This window comes from Anguilla rostrata, chromosome 13 (assembly GCF_018555375.3).
Source record: "Anguilla rostrata isolate EN2019 chromosome 13, ASM1855537v3, whole genome shotgun sequence".
Lineage (NCBI taxonomy): Eukaryota > Metazoa > Chordata > Actinopteri > Anguilliformes > Anguillidae > Anguilla > Anguilla rostrata.
The window spans coordinates 14,018,287-14,036,748 of NC_057945.1; the positions used below are offsets into that span (position 1 = coordinate 14,018,287).

The following is an 18,462-nucleotide window of genomic DNA, read 5'->3' on the forward strand; positions in this document are numbered from 1 at the left end:
TACTGTGTCATGATTTGGCAATTGTGCTGGCAGCGCAGACGCGCAACTGAATTTCACGGCTTTTTTGAAACAGACAGTTGTTATTGTTCTTTTTTTCCCGACTGAAGCTGAACAAAGCACTAGCTTACGTGCAGTTAGTTTAGTTATTAAAATGGACCTGGTCAGGGAAGGAAAAGAGGAAAGAGCTGGTAGAGCTTAGGTGTGTGCGTGAGCGCGCGCGCAGTGGTCTGATTAGCCGCACCGGCAGTAAATCATCCATACCTTGCGCGTGACGGCTGTACAGAAGAGACCACGGGTATTTGGGCCACGCGACTTATTGGTCAATCGTCCTTACTGACAGTCTGCCCCCCTCCCCCGGCTACCTGTAAACGTGTCGAGAACAAGATTGGAAGCACAGAAGAGTTCCCAGACAGAATGCTTCACTGCAGCGCGCATCAGTTCGCTGGAATCTCCTCAGCTGCTTGGCTAGCCGCCACCTCTGTCCTGGACGGGGGTGAATCCTTACAGATGACAGGGTTTACGAGCTTTAGCCTGCCAGACCGCTCATGTTTCGGAAAAGAAATGCGAGATATTTTGTATCCTCCGTGCGTTCTTATTGGGGCTTTAACGTTTTTACCAAGATGGCCGATTGCTTTAATGAATTTATTAGCTCGGAGAAAAATGCTTATTCTCTGACGTAATGTCAGGGAGACCGCAAAGAGCTGTCTATCCACCGTGGAATCATGCAAGAGTTTCTATCGTGCAGAGAGAGTGTCTTGCCTTGTATGTCCTATTCCCCCCAGATGATATTTTGTTGTCCACCTACTGTTCTAAAGACTATAAAGGGATTTGTCTTTTTTCTTGTTCCTTTTTACTTCTAAAGCTAGCTTTATGTACTAGATAGATGCACTGACAGATGTTTTTCTTCATACCTGAAGTTATGTCAAGTCCACAGAAGCAGGTGAAACCATGCTGCTAGAATGCATGCATTTATTTAAACAATGTTTAAATAAAGGTAAGAAACATATTGGCTAAACTGATTTTAAAAGCAAACTGTGACGAATCTTTTAACTGTTTCATTTGCATTCACTCCTTCAAAGACTACACTTGAAACTCACCTATTCAAGCACAGTCTTATCTTTGCAAGTGTATGTCTTAAAGTTGTCTATGGAATTCAAAAATATTGACCTTGTCAGAACTATTTCTGGGACAACCTCACCAGACTATTGAAATGTTTCTTAGCCGGGTTGCTGAACGACATCTCGCCAAAAAGTGTAAAGGAGTAGCAGGGGCTGATTGGGTGTACATTTCAGTCCTTTGTGGTTTTGTGAAACATGCACCCCCAACTGGCATTGAATCAACTGAGTGTTTTCTTCCTTGCATTATGGCAACACTGAAATGAACCAATAAAGAATTATACTTTCTGTTGGTCAGGGAACTGACTTTAATCTTCATGCACCATCACATGCAGCACACTAGAGGTGCCACGGGTTTACTACATTTGTGTTATGCTAACCGATGAATACACAAATATGCTTGCTTGAATCATTACAGCACGCAAAAATGCTACGTAGGCTAACGTTGGTCTTGAGTGCAGTGGAAATGCGTTCTTTTTTACTGTTCAGGTGGGCCATGTGTTTCGGGCTCTGCAGGGAAGATAAAATGTCAAACATCATTAATCCTTTGCAAGCGATGTACCCGCTGTCTGAATTAAGCATTATGCCGAGCGAACAGTAGCCATTACAGATCCAGTTACGTTGTCCCTTCGCCCCTAGGCCGCAGCGGTCAACCGCAGAGGCGGTGGCTGTGAGGGCTTCGTGTCCTGCGTAGGGGAGCAGGTGTCGACGGGACGCGCGATTAGTCCTGACCCCGCCGGCTTCGCCGATTCCGATCGGTGGCCGCCGCTTTGATGCGTCAGACCAGAAGGGGCCCTGAGCGGGGCCATTTGTTTGGCACCGCGGAGCCGGAGGTGCAGACGCTTGATGCTGGCGGTCGTGGGGAGGACACCCCCTCCCGAGGCCCCCTGCCCTTTCGGCCCTGCCTCTCAGCTGTGCTCTGCGGGGGACCTCTGTGCTCCTGCCGGTGTTCAGTCCGGCTCCGCTGGGCTGGTGTGCGCTGTCGCCCGGCTCCCCGCGTGACTCTTCCTCCCCGCCTCTCTCTCTTTCTGCGTCTCTCCCTTCTACTCGCTGCGTCTCCGCATCTCTCTGTGTCCCATTAGCTTTCTTTTGTGTTTCGCTCTCTCTGTCTCTGTTTCACCTTGGCTTCGTTTGCCTCCTTGTCTCTTTATGTCTGATTGTGTCCCTCTTTGTGTCTCCCTGTGTCTGTCTCCATGTCTTTCTCTGTCCCCTTGTGTCTGTGCGTCTCTTTGTCTGTCTCTCTCTCTCGATCCCTCTGTCTCCCTGCACCTGTTTGTCTCCATCTCTCTCTCTCCATCCTTGTGTCTCTGTATTTCTCTTTCTGTGTCTCTGTTCATCGCTCCGTGTCTCTCTCTGTGTCCCCAGTTTTTTCGGTCAGGCTGTTGCTCGCTCTTTCTTCCACATCATCCCGTCTTTCCTTCCTCTATTTTTTTAAAGCAGAAACTGAGCATCATCACTGGTTTACATGATCTTTAGGGTCCTAAAGTCTAATGTAGTTTCAAGGAACATATGAAACGAGTGAAATTACGAAAATCTGGGATTGGGAAGCCCACACTACCAGACTCGGAGAGGAACCCTGATCCCTTCGGCGCATCATACCCCATTGGGAGAACGCTCCCCGTATCTGCCGGGGAGGAGACACGGGAGTCCCGTGGGAGGGTCCCACTGCTGCGGTTGTTAGGGCCGTCATTAGGGCTGGCTGAGCAGCTGCGTCCACACCTGCCTCCGGCTGAGAATCCACAGTCCAGACTGGAACTAACGGCTGTCGTCACGGAGACTAACGGCTGTTGTCTCGGAGACCGCTCGCTTTTCTGGGCGATTGGTAGCTGGAAATAGTATTCTGGCCAGGCAGAAATGCAGAATCTTTCTTTGTGTGCCCTTGAACTGGGCGGTGTATATAAGCATTTTACTTTATAGTGTGTCTTTAATTTGATGCTGTAGGCCCACAGAAGTAAAGATTAATGGAGGATAATTAAAAACTTGAGTGGAGGCTAATTATTTCATCTTGCATCCGACGTCTGTTGCCTGTTGCTAAATTGGTTTGTTATGGTTTTTGTTTTATTTATCCATCTTCTATGGTATACTTATCTTTTTTTGTTCTTGGTCTGACTGTATTTATGTCTTGGAGAACAATGAAGTCATTCAAATTCGTGTTTATAACCGTCAAAGTACAGTAATCCCTCCGAACATGATGGCCATGTTTGGAGGGATTTGACAGCCATTTTAAAAGGAGCTGGAATAGCTTCAAACTGAAATCAGCAAAGAGGCAATAAGAGCAGATGTTCATTCAGTGCTGCATAAAAGGAAATAATGTGTATGATTTGCATGGATATGCAATAGTGATACTCATAAAAGAGGAAAGATATTATGTGCATGAATATACCATACTGAAATGAATAAAACAGGACATGTCGTACATGCAGTGCTACTTAAGGAGCAAAGGCGTGTACGTGTGGACTTGCAACGCTGACATTTGTGGGCGGTTGTCATGGTTTCCCCATAGGCCTGGGGATGGGGGCAAGCAAGAGCAAGCACAAGAACCCAGGGCAGCGGTCCCGGAGTTTGGACGGCACCATCGGCAGCAGCGGCGGCGGGTACCGCCAGAGCCCCGCCCAGCAGACCATGACGCCCAACCGCAGCCCCGCCGTGGACGGGACCCGGGGCGGCAGCCGTCACCACGTCAACAGCGCGGAGCTGGCGCTGTTCGGGGGCGTGGATCACATGGGGGGCTACAACTCCCCCCAGAGGGCCGGAACCCTCGCAGGTACGACCTTCGCCTCGACCTCTGGAGGAGAGGAGGCAGCGATTTTCAGGGTTCACCTTAACGTTGAAGGGACACAGGGTTCAAGTTTTTTACACTTCTGGGGAGATGTTTCCAGACAAGCCCTACTTGTGCTATTACTTAAACCTGTTAAACCAGTTTTCTCTATTGGCATAAAAAATTGCTATTACCTCCACCCTTTCTTGTTCACTGTTTCAGACACCCGACACCCTCTCCCATCTCCGAACCTAAAATGTTCAAATGTATCAGATGTGTCACACATTTTTGGACAACAACTGATTCTCTGCATGTCTTTAGTGTTGAAATTAAATGTTTCCTGTGTTTAACACCAACACGTGCCTGCTTGCCCAGAGCAAGTAAACCCAGGTATTGGACAAGTAAGGCTGCTTGGACACTTGCCCGAGTGGGAAAGTGAAGATTTGTGGCTAATTACGATTCAGCCCGTTCAAATCACTGTTTGGCACCGCCAAGGTAGCACAAAAGCCAGGTCGTGTGCGAGAGAAAAAGGCGGAGTCACATTGGTTACTGAGACCACTGACCAATCGTAGAACATTGATTACTTGGCTACAGTTAACACTGTGAATCTGGGCAGATAGCTAGTTAGTACAGTAACATTTCTTATCTATTAGTTTCTGTTTTAGCCTGCCTGAAAATGAGCTCAACAGCCAAGTCTTAGGATCAATCTATATTGTCCCTGTTAAATTGCAAAATATAGTTACTTAACACAAAATAAAATGAGTAAAAATACAATTTTCCATTGTGCTTTCATTGTTGTAGGAGGGGTCACTACTTTTGTGGCACTGTACGACTACGAATCACGCACAGCCTCAGATCTCTCGTTCAAGAAAGGCGATCGACTGCAGATAGTCAACAACACGTAAGGACATTCGCCCCCTCCCAATGCACACACACACACACGCACACACAAGAACATTCGTGCATATACACCACAAACATATCATGCAAATGCTCAGACACTGACACACATGCGTGCTGAAATACACGCGACCGAACACACCCACCCAAAACATATACTTGCACGAGCACAGAAACACACACACGTCCACGCGCAAGTTTTCCTAGGTTCTTGTCTGATGTTGTACTGTTTCTAAACCACAGTTATGCTCTGTGTCTGAAAGTGGGCTGTGGCTCCTTGCTAACCCGGATTGGTGCACAAGGAACGCAGTTCCTGACACCTGCAAACTTCAGCTCCCTGTCCGTTTCCTCAGTATCCCATGGAAACTGTGCCGCCACTCTAACGCTTGCTGTTTGTTCTCTAACCCCTCCCACTCCCTCTCCCTCTTCACACGCTTCACGGTTTAATTTAGGAGAAAGCTGAACAGCAGGTTAGTAAAAACCGCTTCTGAGTGTGTCTTCACATGTCCGTCTGTAGCCTCGCCCTAGTTAGCTTTCCTGTGACCCGTGGAAACACAGTTCATGTGTTTTCTGCAATGGTTTTTGGTTGTTGCTAATATCGCCTTTCATTTCATTCCTGTAGTTAAATGTTGGTGGTCTTTGTGCTTTGACATCACAAAGTATATTTTGAGGGGAAGGATATGGCAAATACATCATTTAAAACCAATAGAATGACATGGAGATTTGTCTTTCAAAAAAGATCAATTACCCCAAAGTATCAGAAGATTTATTTCAATAAATATAATTCATTTTTAAGTTTCTGTGTATTACACCATCAAATAAACGAAAACTCGGAGGGACTCGTGTGTGAATTCAATCAGCAGACAAAGCTTTACTTTATTTAGTTAGGTTAATTTGTCAGAAACAGTGCGCACTGTTTTACATAAATTCAAAAACGTGAAATGTCATCTAGCGCACGAGTGAACCTGAAAGCTTGTTTTCATCTGTGGTCCCTGCGGCCCCATACACACCAGCTTTCTAAAAATGAAGTGGATGCACTTAATTACCCACCAAATATGGGTTGAAACTCATTACATTAGTAAAGATCTGCATGGTTATCTGCCTGGAGTACCATTGTTTTTTTCTTTTCCAGTCCTAGCATTAAATACACTCCTCTCTGGCACCATACCACATTTCAAAAGAATGACTTGAATGTCAACCAAAGCACCTTCCCTCACCTTTTGAAATTTCAAGACTCACTAAAATGGGTTAATATTTGAGACTTTATCCAACACACACCACAAACTGCAACACAGTGGTACATTTAACATGCTGACGCATTGTCTAAATCATGCCATTATGTTGAGGATCCGTATAGACATGTAGCTGTTTTATGCTATGAAGTAGTTTGTAATGACGATGATCAAAACATTACCAAGGATGTATGCACTGAAGGTTCATTTTATCTGATAGTCTGACGTGTCATTTATGAAATCTGCAAAAATCGACAAAATATTCTTCAAAAGGAAATGTGTATATTTTCATTTTGCTGACGGCCTCCTGGAAGTCTCTCATGGAAACACCGGGTTCCCTGGTCCCTGGTTAGGGACCTCCTCAGCTGCAGCACGGCACGTCACATGACCAGACCTGGGTCAAATACGTATAAATTTGTTTTGGATTCAAATACTTTTCTGTGCTCTGTTGATCTTGTCTAGTGTAATTGAGCCTGCCAATATGATGAGAAGGCGGGGTTTGCGCTTTCTGAGAGTATTGAATTGGTTCCAGTACACCTGACAAGATCAGTAAAGCGTAGAAAAGTATTTGAATCCAAAACAAATACATATTTGACCCAGGTCTGCACATGACACACGACACAAGGCTGTTAACTGATATCAGAGCTGGTTGTCCTGCAAACCTGAAGACTGCTTGATCAGTGCACCTTCAGCTGTATCCAAGGAATCCTTCTGAAGGGCAAGCGTACTCAGCCGTAAAAACCATATCCACCTGCGTTACAGAAAATGGATCGCTTCTTAGCCACCTGTGTAACATTAATAAGAACCCCTGGTTGAAAATGGCGGGAACGTCATTAGCATTTCGCGAGACCGGGGACCAGATGCAAGTACGCAGAGCTTTAATTAATAAGGATTCGCAAATGACGTTCATGAATTCGGCTGCCTGAAAAAACATTAGCATGCATGTCTTAATTCATTTATTGGCTGAGGTCATTTCTGTACCACTGTATTTCTTCACACAGCGGGGGTCTCAGAACATGAATTTTGAATATTTATTTTTAAAAGGCATTTTTGTTTTATGATGCTGGTATTTTTTTTCCTTTAAAGGGGCAGTTTAAAGGTCCCAAAATGAAACAACGCTATGTTTCCACTTACCCGGCGTGCTATCTGTCCATCCAGATTTGATGAGTTTTCTAGATATCCACTGCAGCTCACCCTGATACAACTGACCTCAACAGGACCAAATTTTGTGGCACTCAAAACTTTACGAAAAACTGAACAGCACCATCTCTTTCCAGATATGATGACACGGTTACTCATGAACATCCACCGACCTGGTTGCATCAGAAAAAAAAACTTTCTACCATAGTATACCAGCCGTATGTGAAACATGGCATTGCACCCCAGAATAAGTGAAAACTTAGCTTTATTTCTTTTTTGGATGAACTGCCCCTTTAATCTGTTATACAGAACAATTTGAGGATAATAATTCAGGGAAAGATATACCGACCACCACTTGCAGTCAAATTCATCCCATTGGCCTTTCATACAGAGGGAACACATTGAAGACATTCAAGGCTGTGTTTTGCAAGTCTCACTCTCCCATGCTCTCTCCTCCGCTCTCTCTCTCTCTTTCTCTCTCTCTCGCTATTGCTTGCTCTTCTGCTTTCTCTCACTCTGGAATAACAGTGTTTATGGAGATAGGTAGCAGGTTCTGGAGGTTGTGTTTTTGAATGCTAACCCTGTTGTTTCCGTTCTTTGCAGGGAAGGTGACTGGTGGCTAGCTCGTTCCCTGACTACGGGCGAAAGTGGTTACATTCCCAGCAATTACGTAGCACCTTCAGACTCCATCCAAGCAGAAGAGTAAATCCCCTCCACCTCTCTCTTTCTCTCTTCACATTATGGTCATAATGCTTGAATTTAAACCGATGGCACTGACATAAAATATACCTCCAGCCCCCACCACATTTTCTTAGAAACTCACCCACTCGTCACCCGCAGTTCCGACCACTACCAGCGTCCCTTTCCCCCTCCCTAATCCCGCCTTCATTTGCACCCATGTCCCCTCTCTTAATCCCGCCCTCATTTTCGCACCCTTGCTCTTGAGCCTTAGCGTACCGTCAGAGGATCGCAGGAAGTAAAGCAGAGTCGTGACCCGGAGCCAGCGTTCCTCAAGCCAAGCGTAGCTCACGCTCGAGACGCCGATGGCCGCTCGCCCTAAGTCTGCCTTTCCAGCCCAGCTGCACGCTAACGCGCGCTCGCATGCACACACACACACACACACACACACACACACATCCCGACGTTCTGCCCGTCCCGGCCTAACTCTGACCCTCTCCGGTGTGCCCCCCTCCCCCCCCCCCCCCCCAGGTGGTTCTTCGGGAGGATCACCCGCCGGGACTCGGAGAGGCTGCTCCTGAGCCTACAGAACCGGAGAGGGACGTTCCTGGTGAGAGAGAGCGAGACCACCAAGGGTGAGCGAGGCCCGAGCGAGGACCCTCAGCACGCCGAAAGGGCATTTCAGCCGCAGTCTTTTTTTCCAAAACGAGTGTCTCTAATACGCAGGCCCTGTTATCATTTCCCTGCGAGCAGTGTGCTATTGGAAAACAAAACGAGGGAACCGACAGTCCTCCGTAATTGCCGCAATGACAAATCCGAACTGCTTCTCAAAAGCTGGTTGTTTGTGTCCCGTGGGACCGGGATTTTCATTCAATTACGAACCTGCGAAATCGCTGTAATGAAATGAGGTGATTTAATCGAGGAATCATTCGTAACCGTTTGTAGATTAAAATCCGCGGCGCGGCGTTTCTGTCCCCTCGCGGACGGCGGGAGAGGCGTCTGACGGATGTGGCCGGTTCTTTGTTTTCTGAAAATCCGTTCCCCGTGCCGCGGCTCTTATTGATCCGTCGCCCTAATCGGATCTGCTGTGACTCCCCGTGGGGAGTGGCGTTTGTCAAACGCCACATCGGTGAACGAGGACGGGTCGTGACCCTGAAGGAGCAGGGCGGACTCGGGCCTTCATACAGTCAGAGCACAGTGGCCAAACAAGATTGCGAAACAAAACGGTATTTCTGGCTGTTTTAGGGAACGCTTGAATCCTCAGGAACTTGTCCCCCCGACACGCCCGGTGGAGAGCACGTTTTCCTGAACTGTGGCTGCGCACGATTCCATTTTGAAAAGCTCAGTGTGTTGAAAAGCGGTGTCGTGACATAGACCAACTACAGAGTTCCACGGCGCTCTCGCTAGAATTTCCCCCACTTTATCAGGGTAGTAGACTTACCGCCACTTGAAGCGCAGCTCACTGTCATGAATGAAAATGTGAGAAACAGTGTGAGCGAGCTGATTCGAAGATTATATCATGCAGAAAGTGCGCGCTGTGCGTCAGAGCGAAGGCAGGGTTTTGTCATGGGAGAGGAGCGTTTCAGATCAGCAGTGAGGCACTGTGGGGTGGGAGAGAGAGGCAGAAGTAGGTCACGGGCTGGATAACCGGAGGCAATGCATCGCCGCTCAAACGGAGAGAGAGGGGGATGGCTTTGGGGGTGCACGCACTGACCCAGCTCTCTGTTTTAACAGCACCCCCTAGTGGTGTCCTTGAAGTATTGATCCTGTCAGGTTTTTTGTTTTGAGATTAGTTGTAGCTGTTGTGAAAAATGGAACTAATTTAATAAATGTTGTTTTGTGGTGAATCAGGTTCAAGGCTTTCCTAATCACCCCCCGCCACCCCCCCAAACCCCCCCAGGTGCCTACTGCCTATCCATCCTCGACTACGACAACACAAAGGGCCTCAATGTCAAACACTACAAGATCCGCAAGCTGGATAACGGAGGTTTCTACATCACGTCCAGAACCCAGTTCAACAGTCTGCAGCACCTGGTCAGCCACTACCGCAGTGAGTGAACATAGACCCAGGGGCCATGCTAGTTTGGGTCACAAAGTACCATAGAGTGTTGATACACATTATTACTCTCTGGAGATGGTCTTTAAAGGGAAGAAGATTGGAGAACTAACGTATATGGAAAGCTAACTGTGTTGAATTGGTTCATTATGTCATTTATGTTTATGTATGGTAGTGACAAGAGTCCACACAGATACTGAACCAGAGTCCAAACAGATACTGAGGAGATGTCATCCTCAGATTCAATGTTTGAAATCTGTGGATGACATCTTACATGGATTCCAGTTATTTATAAATCGAAGGCACAAAATGGCAAAAATCTATGCTCAAAATGTTAATTGATTATCCATTGCAATACATTGCCTGTTACTTGAGGGACTTATGAAGCCAGTTAAACTAGGGAATGATCAGGTGGATTGAGGGAACCGGTTGGGAATTTTTCCTTGGAACTGGGGGCACAGTCCCCCTTTTTTGTTCTATGAGATGCACTGTTAGGCTGTTAGTGGGTGTAACGGTGGGTCTTTTTGTTAACCCCCTCCCAGAGCACGCAGACGGGCTGTGTCACAACCTGACGGAGATCTGCCCCATCCTGAAGCCCCAGACCCAGGGGCTGTCCCGGGACGCCTGGGAGATCCCCCGTGAGTCCCTCAGGCTGGACGTGAAGCTGGGACAGGGCTGTTTCGGGGAGGTCTGGATGGGTACGGTACTCTGTCCTGAACACATACACATGCACATGCGCACGCATTCATGGACACACACACACACACACACACACATCCGCGCACACACGCAAGCATAAACGCACATATACACACACGCACTCACCTGCACACATAGTATCACACACACACACATACACAAACATGCCAGGGAGGTGGTAGAAAACATAAATAGCGTATCTTGAGCCAACAGCTGCATAAACATAAAAAGTGCTTTCCAAAAGTCTGTCATTCACAACATAAGGAAAAGAGGGTAATTGCGTCTTAATTTGAATGTCCGGCTGGATCGCGAATGTCCGTGATTCTGCTCATGTCACGGACGTCATCGTAAAACACCCGGTTGACTGCGGCGAGAGGGGTTGTCAGTTTTAACCTGGCCTTGCGTGTTCCCGCGCAGGCATGTGGAACGGCACGACGCAGGTGGCCATCAAGACGCTGAAGCCGGGCACCATGTCGCCTGAAGCCTTCCTCCAGGAAGCCCAGGTGATGAAGAAGCTGAGGCACGAGAAGCTGGTGCAGCTGTACGCCGTGGTGTCCGAGGAGCCCATCTACATCGTCACCGAGTTCATGGCCCAAGGTTCGTGCCGCACAAAATTATGGGAAAGGAGATTTACACAGAGTACTTCAGTTCGGTGGTTTCCAAACTTTCAGAGCCAACGATTAACTTAATGAGCGAATGCCTTATCTGTCACCTTCCCTTTATTAAAACGTAGCGTCTGTCTTCAGTTTAAGCATTAAAATGAACTGGACTGTGTGTAAAAGTTCAGGACTTAATTTGACTGATGGAAAGTGTATTACCTGACCAACAGTTTGGGAACTGCTCCTTTAAATAATTCCCGAGCAGTTTTATCAAAGCAAGTCGAGAGCAGGTGCTAAATTCATGCTCCGTCTGAATTCACGCTTGTAAGTATGTTGAGCTTCTGCATGTGTGTTACATCACATGGCAGACACACGGCATGGTATGAATGGGGTTAAATCTTTTTTGATTCGGGTCACATGATTTCTTTAAGGGTACGAGCATGGCACCTAATTTGCGATTGCAGCCCAGTTCAGGTCATAAAACCAAAGCACGGCACTTCAGCGAAAAGATGAAGTACAATAAACATGTTTAAAGAATGCTTATTTTTTTGAATGAGGGGGGTTTAGTGGATATATTTGATTACTGTGTATGAAAAATAGCAGATGGAAAGGTTTTGTCATTTTACCCACTCGTGTCTGGAGCTGGCCAGTGTATGCTCATAATGTCCCCCACCTCCACCTCCTCCTCCACCCACACGCAGGTAGCCTCCTGGACTTCCTGAAAGGTGATGCGGGCCGGATGCTTCGCCTTCCTCAGCTGGTGGATATGGCATCACAGGTGAGGACGTCGTAGACTGTTTTATATCGTAGCTGGTTTTATATTATTTGTGCTTGTTTATTTGTTTATTATTACTTATTACGTCTTTTGTTGGAAAGGACCTCGAGTGGACCTGACATTTGCGAATCACTGTGTAAATAAATGTGTTTTTACATTAATAGCGGCCTTTATGGTTACCCACTATGCTACACTGCCCCATGGTTTGTTGCTGTGTTGGCCGCTCTCTCCCTCCAGATTGCGGCAGGGATGGCTTACGTGGAGAGGATGAACTACGTGCACAGGGACCTCCGGGCCGCCAACATCCTGGTGGGAGACAGCCTGGTGTGCAAAGTGGCCGACTTCGGCCTGGCGCGGCTCATCGAGGACAACGAATACACCGCCAGACAAGGTCGGGACAGCTGGGGGCGCCAGTTTGCCTTTCCCTCTCAAATGGTTTCAGATTAGCAGTCGTTTGACGCAAGCGCGTAATTAATACTGTCTGACACACCTTTCATTACTCACCGCTTTACTTGCCGTCTATAAAGAGCAACGAGCCAAGCCTGGTTTCAGCAACTCCAAAGGTCGATGCTTCTAATCGCCATAATAAAATTTGCAAGGGAGACACATTTTATCATTACAAAGGTTATGTTTTAATTTAATATGTTTATACAGCTGCAAAATGCCAAATTAGCCACACCTTTGCTTTAAACCTGGTAATGACAAAGTCACACACCATACTGCTGATATTACATTACATTACATTACAGGCATTCAGCAGACGCTCTTATCCAGAGCAATTTACACAACATTCTACATAGCATTTACATTGCATCCATTTATACAGCTGGATATAAACTGAAGTAATGCAGGCTAAGTATCTAGCTCAAGGGTACAACAACAGTGTCCTACCTGGGAATCAAACCTGTTTAAGTTACAAGACCAGTTCCTTACCCATTATGCTACACTGCCGCTCCCTATATCCTATATCGTTTAGAATTGTGGTTCAGTTGGTGTTTTATGCATCTTGTTTGACATCTTAATTTTTTTGTCTTTTAATGCATCTTCTGCTTCTTTCCACACAGCCTAAATTACAATTGTGTGCTCTCCAAAGAGAGGAGCAAAATGTGATATTTTAATACGAGCTAAATTTCAATCTGTATGAACTTATTTTTAGGTGTCTGAGGTGACATCCAGAGGCTTAATTAGTCAGCAGGCAGTTGTGCAGTTATATAAGACTGTGCCAAGTCACGCTGCACAGAGCTCTGTCTAGTGTATGCAGTAGGATGGATGTCTCAATCTGACGGGTCTCGCGTCTTCCCGAAAGGAGCCAAGTTTCCGATCAAATGGACGGCTCCGGAGGCGGCCCTGTACGGTCGCTTCACCATCAAGTCCGACGTCTGGTCCTTCGGCGTCCTGCTCACCGAGCTGGCCACCAAAGGGAGAGTGCCATACCCCGGTACAGCGCCTCCTATTGACCGGTTTATTTAATCATTTATGATATTTTTTTTTTCCAGACGAAATATGAACCAGACAAAAGAATTGCTTCTTATGAAAAGAATTTTGCACACATTCTTATTATGAAGAAAATTGGTTCTCCCTACAAATCAACTGTGCCAACTGGGGGGCATCCACCCCGGTTGTGATGGTAACGAACGTTGCTTAATCTGTGGCCTTTCTCCGTAGGGATGGTGAACAGGGAGGTGCTGGACCAGGTGGAGCGCGGTTACAGGATGCCGCGTCCGGCGGAGTGCCCGGAGTCGCTGCACGAGCTGATGCTCAGCTGCTGGCGGAAGGAGGCCGAGGAGAGGCCCACCTTCGAGTACCTGCAGAACTTCCTGGAGGACTACTTCACCTCCACCGAGCCCCAATACCAGCCCGGGGAGAACCTATAGAGGTTCCCCGGGTGTCCCCAGGCAGGGAGCAGAGGAGTTCGCCAGAGAGCCGTCCAGCCACCCCCCTCACCACCCTGACGCATCCCCCCCTTTCGGTGCCTGGCAGGCGCCAAAGGGGGCTCCCACATGCGCACATGCACAGTGGCTTACCCCTTAGTCCGAACGGCTCCACGCTGCTGGAGTACGCACGTCCACCACGGCTCAGTCTGGGGCCCGCTTCGAGGTCAGCAGAACATGCACTAAAATCAGGAAATGCACCCCGGATTTTCTCCCCAATCAATACAAATAGATGAGTAAACCAATGACCATAAAGATTTTTGGAAGACCTTTGTTTTTTTTAATCCATGATGAGTTTTAAGAGCTTCCACTTTATTTTCTTTTCTTTTCTCCTGATTTATTTTGGTACTATTTTCTTTCTGGAAAAAAGACACCTCATTCACTACCCTGTGGTTTTCATGGAATCCAATTTTTTTATAAATATTTTTTTTTACCCTGGATTAACTGGAATGTGGAATTAATATGATAAACTTGAGTAACTGACATGTAGCTTGGTCAGCTCAATACATACATTTTGCAGCTGAAGCTGATGGAAAGGGGCGGGACTAGAGGCTGTGATGAGACCACTTCTGAAACTCTGAAATGAGAACACTGAAATGCAAGAAATTATTATTATTATTTTTTTTTACAAAAAGGCCCGAACTGCCTGAGACTCTTGAAAAGCATTTATTTTCTTGCAAACTACTGATTGCCCAGTCTCATTTTTCAGGACCTGTTTCTTTATTTGTGCCAATGAAAACCATTTTGTACTCTCATTGTGTATATAGTGTACTTTCATTATTCTAACTTTATTATCAAATTCAGTGCGCAAGGCCACAAAGTAATGTCAGATTGTCCAAAATGTGCAAAATCATGGACAACCATTTCTTGTAAAGGCACTCTACATTGGCATTGCATTAAGTGGACGAGTTCGTTTCTAGTAAGGGTTTTGCACTTGTGCTGACATAAAGTACGAATTAAAAGGCCTGTTATGGCAGGTTTTATGTATTTTTCCTATACCATTTATGCAAAATGATTTGGCAGATGTGTGCTGGAAGATTTTGTCACTATACTATTGCTCATAGTCCTTAACCAAGTTACCATTATTGTAATCAGAAGTAGGAAAAACAAGCAGGAATAAGGGTCTATCGCTACTTTTTCCTCAGCAATATTTTTGTGTATTTATTTCAAATTTAGGATCTGAGTGAGATAGGGATATGGGTTACAATGCTCGACATGAAGAAGCTGCCGTTTGCCTGTGCCATACACTGCCATACGTTCATCCATGTGCCCATTCCTCAGTGTGAAAGGCAGTTTTGAAGTATATGGTACATATGTTCAAAAAGATTGTCAAAATGGACAATCTGCTTCTTCCTGAACCTTTGTATAATGGATATACTATCTTTCAGAAATTGTAATTATCTGTGCCAATTTTGTTTCCTGGGTATAATGAGACTCCTATCATAAATGTATCCTGTTGCTGCACTGAGATGTGGATTGAGGTCATTTCCTAAGGAGGCTCTCATGCCGTATTGGGTGAAGGGTAATTCTGAGACCTTGAAGTTTTCTCATTGCTTCTAATTTTTTTCTTTCTTGTAAATTTAAGTCCCATTAAGTACATTTTCAACATTCAATAACAGGCAAAAGCATCTTTATATTTTAAATAGAAATCACTGTTTTTCATAAGGTTATAGAAGGATCGTAGCAATTTGTATGGCTTACAAGATAGAAAATGGATGTTTACCTGGATTTGTTCTCAATTAGAATATTTTTCCATAACAGACGAGCCATGTGACCGAGGAAATACATTTGGGAGTAAAGTCAGAATTTTAATGCACATATTTCTGGTTCTGTGTGGAGAAACTGCACTGTATGTAAACCCCAAAGGAACGCAATATGCTTTGTACTTTTTCAGGTGGGGGCGTGTCCAGATAATCTAATACAAGAATGGAGTTTCAAACCTCAGTAAAAACAAGTAGTGAAGCAGTACAGATGGCAAGAATTATTCAGGTTTTTTACTCCAATTTTTGGATGACTTCTGGCAGTATACAGTTAAATATTAGCTCTAGCCCTTTCATAAGTGCCATTTGAGGTTTAAACATTGAATTGGTGGCAGTGGCTTGTAAATAGTCAATGCTAATGACTTCTTTGCCATATATCCTAATTTATTCATAAATTTCACTTTCAGGAAAACCATGGTACTTATTCTCATTTTGGTTTTCCGCTCTCTTTTTTATTTTAAACCAGGTAACACCACATAGGCTAGCAGTTGAAGGCTAGAGGTTATTTAAGAATTTGGGCTCTTAATAAACCAAAGGTTGAAGGTTTGATTCTCAGGTGGGGCACTGCCACCATACCTGTGAGCAAAGTTAATTTATTCTGCAAAAATATTATAGTCACCCTAGGTAAGAGTGCCTACTGAGAAAATAAATAATGAGGATCCATTGGACATCCCAAATCAAAATAGGGCAAAGATTTGGATCTACTGTTAGTCGTTTAAAGAGGGAGATCACTATGTGGGTTATTTTTTTATATCAATTTATTTTTGTCCTATTTCAGTTTTAAAATATGTTTTTGATGACTTAGACTTTTTGTGTGTGATGCAGGATATTAGAACTATGTACAGAAATGTCTGATGACTTGTCATGACCAGGGCTGTCGGGTGAAATGTTTGGGCCCGGGACAATAATATTTTCCACAAGTTTACAGATCATTTCCCCCCCCTCCAGGGCCCAGGACAGTGTACCTGGTTGTCCCCCCATCATGGTGGCCCTGGTCATGACATTGGCTGCCATTAAGCATTCAGGGTTTTGTGGTCTAAAGTAAAAATATATACATCCAGAAATTCCTAGGTAGCTTGTACAGCAATGCTGTGTTTCCAGAGGTTATATTTATGAACAGATAAACTTTATAGTGTTCCATCACAATTGCAATCATAAATATCCGTTCTTATATTATGTAAGTATTTCTTTCTTGGGTTGAATGTGTCATAATAAGTAGTTCCAACCACAAATTATATTAAATATTATTTAAATACCACCTTTGAAAACATAACATCCCTATACAAACTGTTTTGTAGATAGTTTAAGTGTGTTTTCTTTCTTTAGACCACAAACCCCTGAAAACCCATCAGCGTTATTATAAGGTTGGTAGGTCACTAGAAACTTTTATAAATGTATGAAATATCCTTCATTGCACAGAGTAACGGTCTGGGCCAATCAAAACATACACTGAAACCAAGATGATATTTTTTTAAAACCCAGAAAGTGAACTTTCCTTTCAATGTTATATGAATAGCAGGAGAATAATTCCCACATATCTCCAAGTCCTTATGGGCTGAAATGCCAGCTTTACTCTAAACTCCGAGAAGGATGGAAAAGGACAGGAAAAAACATTTACTTTATGTTATTCTACATGTGGGTAGTTGGGCTGGTAAAGTCCTTCTTTTAGAATAGTGTGACAAGCAACTAATTAATTTGTCTTTCAAGTAACTACTATCATATATTCAGTTTTACACAAGCTGCATTGTATTTTGGATTATTTAAATGTTACTCTACTCATCTTCATGTCTATATTAGTAAAGTAATATTACAGTTGTTTATGGAAAATCCTCCAAAATTTTATCTGGACCTTAATTATAATGCAGTTTGGCCATTTAATCATTTGCCCCTTTGTGTCTTCTAAAACCATCAATTTAATTAGTGCCAAGGACTCTGGTTTGGGTCACTTCACCATATCTGAGCCTGTGTCTGTTTTCTAAAGCTATGCAGTTTCTGGTCTGTGCCATTCCTCTAGCTAATTTTATTTTACATAATAATTAGATCTCAGAAGAATTATGAGGTTTTGCAACTATTTTATGTTGATTTTGCTCTCTGAAATGGATCAAAACATACCTTTCTGGCTATAATCAGCCACCTTGTGTTGTAATCTTTAAATGTGCAATAAATTATGTTTCAGAAGCGTTGTTTTGCTTTTCAGAAGGGCAACTATTTAATGGGTGAATGTTGAAATATGGATTGGAATTCCAGCTCTATAGTCTTAATATATGTGTCTGTGCCTACTTGTAAATACTGAGTGTAGTCCAACCGATAACAACTAGTGGATATGTTTGCATTATAGATTACTGAATTTATTCTTTCAACATTTTACCCCATAGTTGTTCTTTTGGCTGTAATGCAGATATTCTTTTTTAAATAAACTAATACATGAGAGGATCTGGACATTTTGTGCTTGGTCTTCCTTTTTACAGTTTTCAAACCCGAGCATATAGGTGTTGTATGAAGAATCTTTGGCCAATATTCCTGGGGAAACTATCTTTCAATGAAGGATTACAGCTATAATTAAATTCCTCGTTACTTGTTTGTCATCGGTGGACCTACTTGATTGCGCAATGAACAGGCAACTGCTTATTTTTGCTTTGTATGCTGAAGAACTAAGCCAGCATATTTTTTTTGTATGATTTACTGCAATTTCACTACATTCTTTAAATAAACGTCTTGCTTATATCTCGACATGACATAAAAAAACATTTTAACCATATTAATAATAATAATAATAATAATAATAATAATAATATTATTATTATTATTATTAACAAGTA

At 44.3% G+C, this 18,462-nt stretch overlaps 1 protein-coding gene across 3 annotated transcripts in view; it reads left to right on the forward strand.

The window, feature by feature from the left end:
• The window catches only part of LOC135238406 (proto-oncogene tyrosine-protein kinase Src-like), a 35,646-nt gene extending 17,564 nt beyond the window's left edge, over window positions 1-18,082 (forward strand). The window contains exons 2-13 of one of the 3 annotated variants that reach the window (XM_064306270.1): window positions 3,619-3,879; window positions 4,675-4,774; window positions 5,226-5,243; window positions 7,749-7,847; window positions 8,355-8,458; window positions 9,724-9,873; window positions 10,422-10,577; window positions 10,996-11,175; window positions 11,879-11,955; window positions 12,190-12,343; window positions 13,259-13,390; window positions 13,618-18,082. In XM_064306270.1, coding sequence (XP_064162340.1) covers window positions 3,627-3,879; window positions 4,675-4,774; window positions 5,226-5,243; window positions 7,749-7,847; window positions 8,355-8,458; window positions 9,724-9,873; window positions 10,422-10,577; window positions 10,996-11,175; window positions 11,879-11,955; window positions 12,190-12,343; window positions 13,259-13,390; window positions 13,618-13,826 — 1,632 coding nt within the window. In that variant the 5' untranslated portion in view covers window positions 3,619-3,626 and the 3' untranslated portion in view covers window positions 13,827-18,082. The remainder of the gene's footprint in view (window positions 1-3,618; window positions 3,880-4,674; window positions 4,775-5,225; window positions 5,244-7,748; window positions 7,848-8,354; window positions 8,459-9,723; window positions 9,874-10,421; window positions 10,578-10,995; window positions 11,176-11,878; window positions 11,956-12,189; window positions 12,344-13,258; window positions 13,391-13,617) is intronic. The other 2 variants (XM_064306271.1, XM_064306272.1) reach the window with 2 other exon arrangements.
• Window positions 18,083-18,462: the final 380 nt, after the last annotated feature.